The sequence below is a fragment of the Ascidia mentula genome, chromosome 1, assembly GCF_947561715.1.
Source record: "Ascidia mentula chromosome 1, kaAscMent1.1, whole genome shotgun sequence".
In the NCBI taxonomy this organism is placed as follows: Eukaryota; Metazoa; Chordata; class Ascidiacea; order Phlebobranchia; family Ascidiidae; genus Ascidia; species Ascidia mentula.
Window position 1 is genome coordinate 4385113 of NC_138566.1, and position 12450 is coordinate 4397562.

The window sequence follows — 12450 nt, forward strand, 5'->3', positions numbered from 1 at the left end:
CGAGAATACAGATTCAATTCGAAACGGTTAAGAAAAGGTAATCCAGTGTTACTTAATTATGTTATAAAAGTTGACGATACCATTTGACGTAATACCATAACGTCTGCTTCAGGTACTTTTTCGTTGCCACAAACGACCGGCATCAAAGGACGCAATATTGGGGTTTTGGGTATTTTCTTTGGTATTCTCGTACTTTTCAACACTGTGGTTTCAACATATCTCCAACCTCCGTATGTTGTTGGTTCCAGCGTGATTTCCAACTGTCAAGCAGATCACGAATCACCAGTTCCTCTGCGGCGAACGTGTTTACAAGACGGAACTTGGAGCAAACTGAATCCAAAATGTATTAAAAATGGTCAGTTAACACTTTGGCAGAGAAACAATAAGTGAACAACAAAAGCCAGTGACAATTTTGAAATGTAATACTGTACAGCGATTCTTGTGCAGAAAAAATTGGAAAAATTTGATCGCTTTCAATGCATTTACAATGTATATGATTGTGCATCAGTACGAACTTTAATTGAGGTTTGACAATGATGGGTTTAAGGTTGTCCATCATCAACGTACACCTTCCCGAGGCATAAGCAGATCGAGGACTACTTGTGGTACCAACCCCACGTTTCAAGCCTTAGCAAGGCCACCACGCCAGGAGCAGATAACGACATTTTTTTTATACTGGGTCCCGGAACGAAAGTTGCCTTGGCTGCAGGACGAATTGTGGAAGTGTTTGAAATCCCTCAGTACAGTATCTACAACGTACGTACCGTGGTTGGGTCAATTTAAGAAATAACTAGTAAAAAATGCAATAATTTGTGTTGTAACTCAATATGTAACAAATCATTCATGAACAAAACCCACGGTTTTATAATTTTTTTAATTTGAATGATGTAGCTCTTGGAATATGCTGCAAAATAAATTCTTTTTGGCAGACGTGTTTCTACAAGGTGCATTGAAAATGATTGTAAAAACATCTGCCAAATGAAATTTACATCAACTGTAGCCTATGGCCGATTTTTCCTCACAACACGTCGTTACGTTACTGCAACGCATAAACACTTTCGTTGAACTAATACACCTGCCAAAGAAAATACTTGCATGAACAAAAAACTTTCTGTTTGTAAAAAGTGACACCACTTCGTTATATTGTAAGTTATACAAACTTGCCTAATTTAATACGAAGTCACACTTTTGCATTATTGCTTTTCCACCGAAGCATCAGTAAAATGTTCTTCTTAAACCAACAACTTGTTAATTCTGTTGACAGGGGGACAATCAGCAACTTTTTCATATGTCCTCGAGTGCTCGAAGCGAGTGAGGTACAAGATATGCACAGTAACTGCGTTTGTCCTCAAGGTTACGTCATCAATCTGGCACGTGACAAAGTTTGGTTTTCGGACAAGTTAGAGAGGAAACGAAATATTGCCCTCAGGTTTAAAAATCGTGTCAGGCTTTAAATAAAAGCATTAACAGGAAAAAGTACTGTTATAATATTTTGCAAATGTCACTAGCTTTGTGTACACACATATGTTACAAGTAAAACCTTTCCACAAAATGACCACTACAATGAAAGTTACGCCTGCATAGATCCTCAGTGCTAATTAGTTAGCATTAGAATAAAGATAACGCTCCTGTCATTGCACATTTAAATAAATTTTGCTTGTGAGTATTGATAAATTAATAGAAGGTTGATTTGTGACTACATGAAGATAAAGAAACATTGGTGCCCGTAACTGATTGGATTCAAAATTATCCTTTGTGCTCTGCATTCTGTTTGAAAAGTATACAGCAGAGTAGATATCACCAAAAAGTTTAGTACATTTAAAAATCTTAGAAATTACGGGTTCTCAAATTAAGTTCAGGTTTTATTCTGTGATTGGTAACGGTTTTGTGTCAGCCGTAGATCGTTTTTATCAAGTAGCCGGATTTGGACCAAACGTGGTTGTACAATAATCGATTCTTCTTTTTTACAGATTTTCATTAAACATTAAAACATTTGTACAACAATGCAAGAAAATATTGCAACTTACATTCAAACCTACAATGATACCATAAAACGTACTGTAACCCCACAGAATCAAGTTTTGAAAAAGTATGGCAATATACTATCAACATAAAAAATTAACAAAGATTTTGCCAATCAGCAATGATGTTACATAAACAGCCATATTTGTACATCTCACGTTATTTCCGTTAAAAAATACATTGGTACTGGTTAATTCACAGATTTATTGATCAAGGGTTGCTGAAACTTGACAACAATGCAGTAGCGCTGTCACATATATGTAATTATATACTTTGGATAGGCACTTGAGTCACGAAAAACCACAAATATTGTTGGATATGATGTTGTATCCACAACACTGTCATATAGTTTTCCGTTTTGCTTGGTTGGAGCAGCCTTCATTTTACTGCTGCCACGTCCGTAATGTCCAGTAATCACTTCAGCTAGAATCATTCGCTTGTGACCAAATCTGTCAGGGTTCGCGAAATTGTTGGAGTAAGAGGCATTTCGGGCAAAATACACTCCATTTCCGTACAAAGTTCCTGAGAAATTATTTAACAGGACATAAAAAGACAGTGACCCCAGTTTTATAGTTTTTTGCCGCCACTAAGGTCATTTCTGCTCCCTAATTAATCTGTAACACTGTAACAAATAAAAGCTGCCTTGACAGAATTCAGTAAAGTAACTTTAAAGGACGCAGCTCTCTGAAGGTGAAACAAATTTACTGACATTATTGTCTGTGAAAACAGTTTGAAAACTATTATATCTATAATTTTGTGGCAAAGAGAAACATTTGTTGGGAGCCAGTCACATAAAAAACATTTATCACCGTTTACTCCGTTGTAGCTTCTATCGAACCCGTTCTGACAAATGTTTTGCACGGCATCGCTGGTTGTACCATGGAATAGTTCTCTTGTTACCAGCATTCTGTGATTCCCCTCCGACTTTAATTGATCTTTAATGTGAAATTTGTGGTTCTGGAACTGTTTGTGGAGATGGACATTTTGAACTCTTTCAACCTAAATTAAAAATTTGCGTATTAGCATATGACTAAGTATGTCTTAAAAATAAATAATAATTATGCCTTAATAATAGTGCAGTCAAGAGTTTTTCCAACTTGTCGTGCGACCGCTCTAAATTCGTTTGAAGACCTTCGCACTGGTACAAGTTTTTGAGTGTCCTCACCCATTTTGTCCCAATTTTTAGGAAATTCCGGCTCTGAAAATATTTTATTCTTTTGTAATTTACACCAACTGTTAACGTTCTTCTGTCTTCAGGTATAAAAAATTTGCTTTTTTTTATCTATTTCACTGTAGCTTTCACTGTGTGGTTCTTCATGGTGAAACTTTGCCTGTGATTTTGGTACGATTTTTCTGTTGATCAAAAATTATGTTCCGCTTAAAAGTACAATAATTCTAATTACATCAACTTATCTAGAGTGTGTTGTAGTTTCAATCGTTTCCAGTTCCTGATTTAGTAACATTACGACATACTTGTACAAACCTGTCCAAAGAGCTCATGCTGGGTAAAAGTTTTGACTGAACATTGTTACTTAAATATTCATACTATTGTTCTATTCTAACATTTATGAATCGTTACACAGACCGCACAAACATTTTTGCTTAAACCTTTCTATGCGCACCTTTTGACAAAGTCTTGTTAAAAATGATCACCAAATTAATATTGCCATGAAACAAAAAAATTATATGTTACAAATCTAATAAACCTTTGTCAACAGCTTTTACATGGGTGTGTCTACGGTCGATCTCCACTGTTTCCCTGTTTTCACCCAGCTCAATTTCTTGTGTTGCCATATCACTTTCATATTTTCCTAATATCATGCACACGTTAGCTACCACACAGAACACAGAAGCAGCTATCGCTTGATGGTAGCTTTTTCCTCTGTTCCAGGTTCCCACGAGATCTTCCAAACCCTTTCCGCTGCCAAAGAGTGAGACCGCACTAAGTAAACAGCAATCTACAAAAACCAGAGCGTTTAGTATTCTTTCGTCGCTATACTGTAACGGAAGAATTGTATTATTCCAAAAAAATTACATAAAATTAAGGTGGCTAAAGAACAGTTACTCTTACTTTCATTAAACAATGAACAAGACATCGAAAAGTTAGAACCTACTTGAAACAATTAAACAAGCAATCCCAAAACGCTTCCAAATAATCCCCGTCTTTAACAAATAGAGGATATAACAAATCAAGCCGAGACACTGGGAGAATGTCCCCAAAATCATCATGGACGCAACGGCTTTTCGAGAGGAGTTTGCCATAACTGCATAAACAAGTTCGATAACCCTGATTCAGGCTATCTTTTCAAAGTTGCGTTAAAATAGAACGGAACAACTTCCCAATTTTTTATAGTAAAATGCATTTGATTGAAATTATCTCATAATATTTCAGTTAAAATTGTGCTTTTATCTAAGCATAGAAGTTTGATCTGTGCATAAATTTTACTCATATAATGCTCCTTTTTCGAATCAACTTACGTTGGTCCAATATCGTGATTTGACACAAATCGTTCTTGCAAATCGAAAAAAGCCCGAGCGTGTGTGGCGTGAAGCTTGAGTAAACCCACTCTGAAGAGATGGCTGATATTACGCTGAGCAGCAATGACGTCGCCAAGAAAGGTCCAGCAAAAACCGACGAAGAATTCCAGCTGTTCATGTTGCAACCAACTGACAATTAAATAAATTACATACAAGTAGCGGTGTACCTGAATACGAGGTTAACTTTATTATTGTTCTGTTGTATCGCTGACCACCAGGAGATTAAAGTTACCAAGATCACATTACAAACCCCTTAGAGAAGTTACCACAATAATCACTGGTGTTTTCTTGCGACTAGCCTCAATGATACAATTACAATACTATGGCCAACTTCAATAAGTCCGAGGCAAATGTTTGTGCACCTGAGTTGTTAACATTATCGTTCATCGGTACCCATGCAATTATTTTTTTGTCTATTTATTCAGGCGCATTCAAGTTCTATTGCCCAAAATAAAAATGATTTGATTTCTTGATTGTATGTGGTAGAAAAATATCTGTGTTTTTTCGATACGCTAGTGTGTAAAAAGGCGAGATGAACTTTAAGAACACACTTTTGTGTTTTCGTAAAGTCAGTGTAGAGACTTCGACGGGATACTACGCAGAATCATGAATACGTTATTCCAAGTTTACATGTAAAAAAATTTCTTCTGCATCCATCACATTTATATTTACCTTTTATGAAATCAAACAACCAGGACAGAGTAGTTGTCACAAATGCGGAGATCATGTAGATAAAACCTGATCCGCGATACCAACTATCATCCAGTCCTTCTAACCCAAGATCACTTCCAAACACGCCGACAGCAATTGCGAAAAAGATAGCTGCAATATATTTGTATATTCGATTTCAATTACTTCCTTGATTAGATTTTGTATTCAATTTAAATGATTTGGAGAATTATATATCTAGCATTCCCTTGTTTGACAACCAGTATTAAAAAGTTAAATTTGATCAAACTCACGTACTCGCAAAAACAGATGGGACATCCTTTACTTTGTCATATTTTCTCAGACATGCAAAGACCAAGAATGTTAACAGGGAGAAGAACTGGAAAATTGTACCAAGCAACAACATGGCTGATACCGCTTTCCTTGAGTGACTTTCCATTGCTGCCGTTAGAATAGCATGTGAACAATATAGTTTATGTGCAGGCAAACTACAGACAAACCTTGAGGAATTCCTCCGCATATTAATCCATCACAAATAGCAAAGAGTCCCAGATTTCGACTGGTCGAAGATTTTCTCAGCCAATCTGTAGTGACTGCAGCTATGACAGCAAGTGTGCACGACACGGCTGCTAACATGCCAGTAAGAATAAACGCGAGTACCTCATTAATCTTTACCATGTTCAATTGGTAAACCAACCATATCTTCAAAGTAAAGGTTCATAATTATAAATATATGAGAAATTCAACATACTATACACGTAAATTGCAGTGACAACGAATACGTACGTGCGTCACAGCTTGTCAGACACCGTAATAATCGTTGAAATACAGCCTTTGATTCAAGAAGACTTAGCGACTATTGGGAGTATTCCTGTTAGTTTAATATTCCGCTAGACCTCAACAATGTAAATACTTAAACCTTAAAAAATTTAATTTTGTTGTATTTATTTCGTTTCAATCGTTTCCAGTGCCTGATTTAGCAACATTACGACATACTTGTAGAAACCTATCCAAAGAGCTCAATCCTTGCAACTATTTCGTAGCTCGTAACAAAAGTAGCACAGACATTTCAGTTCCTGTAAGTGTTCCCTGTTGTTCAGGGCATGCAGTTGATATTTTTATCCCTAACATGAGAAGGAAATACAAAAATATACCTCGTTATGCCAAATCATTCGATACCTTACGTCACATAATGACCAGACATTGTGGTAACACAGCTTTTACAATTTCTATGCAGCAGATTGCCATTGTGAGATTCAATTTTATCGTCTGATGTCTAATTTTTTCTTGCAAACAACTGATTAAAAACCTTATATCCTGTTTATTTTTTATCCATTCTACGTAACACGGGTAGCTTTGTTCTGTCGCGCCATTATCATTGTTAGCAAATCGTGATCACGAATGCACGAGAAATTGCACGATTTGCGATGACGTATACGCACGAAGATGGTAAAAGCGAAAGTGCTACCGCGAAATGATGATGCAAATTACTGGTTAAAATACGTTAGCAACGCGAAAGTCATCATCGCTATATGCGTCACATGGATTGCGTTTACAAGACATTTAAGTAAACACGTTTGTCTTATCGTATACAATTATTAAAGCAGGCGAAATGTCTTTGTGGTTTTCAGATAAAATACTAATTTCGTCAACGTGCAGGCCGTTAATTGTTTATCTTTGTTCACAAAGTCAGTCTTGGAATATTTCCTTTAAGTGTGAGTAAACGGCTTCTTTGATAAGCAGTATTTCTATTCTACGTTGTGTGTTTGGAAATCTCCGTACCACTTTTATTCCACCAACGCCGTACTTAATTAAAGCTGATTATTTGTACTTTGCAAGCGAAACAGCGCATATGATTTTTGATTTAGTTTACTGTGGTAACAATGATTCTTTATGAAGTCACAATTCGGCTTTGTCACAACTTTATTGCTCCTCGTATTGGGGAAATTATTTCTGGGTCAGATTCCTTATCATTTAAGATTTAGATCAATGTAGTAAGTAACAGAAAATTGGTATAAACGATTTACTAATGCACAAGTGGTATCAGATATTTCAAGGTGTGCATGACAGTAAATAGTGCTGGTCAAATAAAGCAATTGTTAAATTGTTCACTTCGCTGGATCTTGTGACACTTTGCAGCCGAAAAAAGCAAGTAAACTTGTCCGCATTATAGCTAGAAGGAAATGCAGCCCGAGTCTCACCATGAATTACCGAAACAAGTCCGAGAATACAGATTCAATTCGAAACGGTTAAGAAGAGGTAATCCAGTGTTACTTAATTATGTTAGAAAAGTTGATGATACCATTTGACGTAATACCATAACGTCTGCTTCAGGTACTTTTGCGTTGCCACATACGACAGGCATCAAAGGACGTCATATTGGGGGTGTTGGTATTTTCTTTGGTGTTCTCGTACTTTTCAACACTGCGGTTTCAACATATCTCCTAATCGTAAGCTCAAATAACGTGCTATAAATTTGCAAGTGAATGTGAAATGTTTTGCAGCAGTCAGAGTCGTCCGGAAAAGGTAAGATGCAAAACTTCTCACTTTGCAAGTACATTGTGCCGCTGCGACAGGTTGCGAGGAGCCACCAAAGGTGGAAAATGTAGTTTGCAGTTCTCTCCAACCTCCGTATGTTGTTGGCTCCAGCGTGATTTGCAACTGCCAAGCAGATCACGAATCGCCAGTTCCTCTGCGACGAACGTGTTTACAAGACGGAACTTGGAGCAAACTGAATCCAAAATGCATTAAAAATGGTCAGTTAACACTTTGGCAAAGAAACAACAAGCGAACAACAAAGGCCAGTGACAAAATACTTGTAAATACTGCACAGTGATTTTTGCTGCTTCCAACTTTGTAGAAAAAGATTTTTTTATTGCTGATGAATTTACAATGTTTGTGCAAAGGTAGTAAAGTATAATTGAGGTTTGACAATGATTGGTTCAAGGTTGTCCATCATCAACCTACACCTTCCCGAGGCATAAGCAGATCGAGGACTACTTGTGGTACCAACCCCGCGTTCCAAGCCTTAGCAAGGCCACCATGTGCTTCTGGCTGCGTTCCGAATATCTGCAAGAGAACACGGTCGTGAGTTACGCCACGCCAGGAGCAGATAACGACATTTTTCTTATACTGGGTCCCGGAACGAAAGTTGCCTTGGCTGTAGGACGAAGTGTGGAAGTGTTTGAAATCCCTCAGTACAGTATCTACAACGTACGCACCGTGGTTGGGTCAAGTTGAGACATAACTAGTAAAAAATGTGCTATTTTTTGTCATGACTCAATATGTAACAGAGTTTCTCAATCAGGAACAAAACTTACGGTTTTACATTTTTTCATGCATCTATATGGGGCTATATTGTTCATTTTTCACAATTATAGATAGCCCCAAATAGATGTAAGATATTATAGAAAGCCCTATATAGGTGCTGTAAAACAATAAATTCTTTTGGTCAATCGTTTTAATTGTTTCTACCAAGTCCATTGAGAGTGATTGTTAAAACGTTGGTAACATCTGTCAAAGCTGTATGGCAAACTTGAAATCTCTTAAAACATAAGTTATTCAGATAGACTCACTTTTGCGTATGGTTCGACACAACCTCGCAGCAATGTGGAGTATTTGTAAACGGAACACAAGTTACAAACAGAGCCCATGCCGGAATAGCGACGAAGGCAGGTGGCAGTTTTCTCATTGGACAGGAACAAGATGATGTTAACGCCGGGGGGTTGGTAGCATCTGGAGCCCTCACGTGAGTAAAATGAAGCTACGTTCTGTGATTTAATTCTGTTACGGTAATAGTTATATTTTCCTAAAGGCTCGCAGAGTGTACAACAACCAGTATAATGGTGTATATTTGAATAAAACCGCATAAACGATAAAAACTAAACCTCTCTTTCCTCACAACACGTCGTTACGTTACTGCAATGCATGAACACTTTCGTTCAACTTGTATACCTGCCAAAGAAAATACTTGCATAACAAGAAACTTTCTGTTTATGAAAAGTGACACCACTTCGTTATATTGCAAGTTATACATGCTTACCTAGTTTAATAAAATGTAACACTTTTGCATTCTGCTTTTTACACCAACGCATCATTGAAATATTTTTCTTGCATCAATAACTTGTTAATTTTGTGCCCAGAGGGACCATCAGCAACTTTTTCATATGGCCTCGAGTGCTCGAAGCGAGTGAGGTACAAGATATCCACAGTAACTGCGTTTGTCCTCAAGGTTACGTTATCAATCTGGCACGTGACAAAGTGTGGTTCTTCGGACAAGTTAGAGAGGAAACGAAATATTGCCCTATGGTTTAAAAATCGTGTTAAGCTTTCATAAAAGCATAAACAGGAAAAAACACCGTTATGGTATTTTGCAAATGTAACTAACTTTGGGTACACATATGTTACACGTAGTACCTCTTTACAAATGACCACTTCAATGACTTGATCATTACCCACGTTTACGCCTGCATATATCCTCAGTGCTAATTAGTTACCATTACAATGAAGACCAAACCTCTGTCATTGTCTTAATATTAATAAGTATTAATTATGCCTGAATGATATCCCGAGGTAGGGTTTTTTTAAATCGACTGATAACCTTTCCAAATTCGCTTGAAGAACCTCGCACTGGCACAAGTTTTTGAGTGTACTCATCCATTTCGTCCCAATTTTCAGGAAACTCCAGCTCTGAAAATATTTTCTTCTTTTGTAATTTACATTCACTGGTAAAGCTCTTCTGTACCCTGGTATAATAAATTTGCTTTTTTATACCTATTTCACTGTTGCTTTTACTCTTTTGAATAGTCATTCTGCAAAAATGGAATACTACTTTCCGTATTTGATATCCAATTAACAATTTAAAAAAAATGACTTTCGTGACAGTAGTTGAAAGTTTTTTTACTAACTTACACCTAGGTTCAACCAACCTAAACGCTACAAATGTTTCTTGCCAACTAACTAATTGGCAGGACCTAAACAACATTCGATATTCTAACGTCTAATTTCAATACACTATAACCGCAAGTACTGCTTTTCGGACTCAATCATAAAAGCCTGGGTTAAACCTCTTTTTAATTCAACATATGTGACTGGGACCGAACTGCATACAAACGACAAGTAGCAGTGCGTCGATCGACTTAACATCGGACAAATATTAACTAACTGAATTGCCGTTATCTTAAATAGCATAGCTTTACACTTACGAGAAAAACTAATATTGAATTCGTACGACTTTATGTGCATTGCCAGCGAAAAAGTACCTCCTATAACTGTGTTTGTCCAAGCCCCAGTCAATTTAAACCATGACTCTGTCGTATTTTTTATCTACAACCTTGAGCACACTGGGCGCGCGCTTCACGCAGCGCGCTAACATGCTAAAACGATTTTTTGACGAAAAATACGACTAAAACGAGATCACACAATCGGGAAAATGCGTTCGAGAAGCATGTTATTCTGCTTCAAGCTGGTACGCTTGCGAGGTCTGTCCCGTTTGGGCGGTTGTGCCACTGCGATTGATTCGGTGAGGTCCACGTGATCCAGTTTGATTCTGTCCATGGAGACTTCGTGGTGTCGGTGTTAAAGGTGGCCAATACTTGCCCGTTCGAAGAAATGCATAACGACACTCGGCGGTGTCACCTGCACATTGGCGTGGCGTGACATTGGGGTTGGTAGAAGCTGACGCACTGCCTCCTGCAAGTTAGGCAACAGTTGTTGAGGTATGGGAGTCTCAATATGCGTATTGACGAAATCACCTGGGACAAAAATGGTAGAGCCGTAGACCAGTTGGGCGGAGGAAGCTTGCAGGTCCTATACTAAGCAAAATCCAAAGTAATTCATCAACCCAAATAGGTCCCGTTAGCCTAGCCATGAGAGCACTTTTCATGTGTCGGTGAAAGCCCTCGACTTAGCCATTGGATATGGCATGGAAGTAGGTAGTGCGGTGTGCTGAATGCACAAAAAGGACTTAAAGTTGAAAATAGACATCATCCGAGAAAACCCCTTTGATTGCGGCCCATCCGATGCATTCACCAAAAATCTCATGTGGTCTTCACTGTCTGCAACGTCACTACCCGACGTCATCGGAAACGTCATCAGCGCAATTGGAGAGCGCGTCTGCATCCACATCTGTGACTTCAATACCTTCTGTCGTCACGGAGGCAGTACGATACTGACGTGATTCACTCACTATGCGCGCAAGGTATGTTGTTGCCGTATGAATTGAGGATGTGGATTTTCCTGGCGTTAAATACTTTCCCCTCATTGGATTTTCTATTTTATTTTTATGTTCTGTTCATTACATTTTAGTTTAGATTTAATAAAATCCCTGAAGCTGTTAAAATTACGCAAGTATACAAAGGTTTAAAACCAATGTCTGTTTAGAAATATAAGTTAAATTTACTAATATGCAATTTCATCGATTAAAAATAATAATAAAAAAAATTTCCCTCAGAAGCAGCAAGCCGTTGTCCAAAGCTTTGAATCGAACCCGCGCCAATTTCCGACGCGTTGGGAGAAAAGAGGGGTTGATGTGACAGAGAAAGATGTTCTATTACATGACAAGATATCAATCGGAAATCGATTTCCATTATTATCAACAAAACATCCACAAGAAATATTTGATGGCAGCGAATCAGGGAAAGTTCGGGTTGAAAGGGATTCCCCCAAATTTACTGAACCGGAAAAAAACGGTAAAAAACTTTACCAACCTGTGCGAAAAGTATATTTTATTCGGAAAATTAACATGAACATAATATCTTGCATGACGTCATGTTCCAGAATAACTCGAACACTTTTGGCAAACCAAGATGGCGGCTTGAAAACATCTCTGAAAAGTCGATCTCGCACAAAGTGTGGCGTGTAAAGGTTCGCAGAAAGATAATACTTGTTAGATTGATAAGTTCTGATTTGCAAAACCGAATCTGTGTCAAAAGTTAAGTGGATTAAGTGGGAACGAGAAAGCTTGTAAGTGTTGCGAAGCCAACAGAAACATTGCCACTAATTTAATTTTAGAATCGGCGTCAACCTCAAAGAAACAGAACTAAATACGCCAAGTGTATTTCCATGATACAGAAGAATCTCCGTGAAAATAACCCCCTAATGACGGTGGGGGGAAATAAAATGTTCGTTGATCAAGTTGATATCCACAACTGCTTGGCCAATACCTGTTGATGTTTTTGTTCCCAATAATACAGAGCGACTTTCGTGTTGTGGCACCTTTTG

The 12450-nt window shown here is 37.8% G+C and overlaps 2 protein-coding genes across 2 annotated transcripts; one reads left to right on the forward strand and one right to left on the reverse strand.

Annotated features, from left to right (window-relative positions):
- Positions 1-2070: 2070 nt before the first annotated feature.
- On the reverse strand, positions 2071-6355 carry LOC145911875 (uncharacterized). The gene is made up of 11 exons (XM_082999319.1): positions 6226-6355; positions 6016-6148; positions 5730-5931; positions 5527-5670; positions 5233-5382; positions 4501-4689; positions 4137-4286; positions 3729-3980; positions 3087-3220; positions 2832-3021; positions 2071-2544 (listed from the first exon to the last, which is right to left on the reverse strand). Exons 3-11 carry the CDS (start codon positions 5905-5907, stop codon positions 2273-2275), a joined length of 1659 nt encoding a protein of 552 aa, XP_082855445.1. The 5' UTR covers positions 5908-5931; positions 6016-6148; positions 6226-6355; the 3' UTR covers positions 2071-2272.
- Positions 6356-7412: 1057 nt separating this feature from the next.
- LOC145891907 (C-reactive protein-like) lies at positions 7413-9543 on the forward strand. Its single transcript, XM_082981969.1, has 5 exons — positions 7413-7488; positions 7806-7985; positions 8177-8442; positions 8799-8977; positions 9372-9543. Exons 1-5 carry the CDS (start codon positions 7413-7415, stop codon positions 9541-9543), a joined length of 873 nt encoding a protein of 290 aa, XP_082838095.1.
- Positions 9544-12450: the final 2907 nt, after the last annotated feature.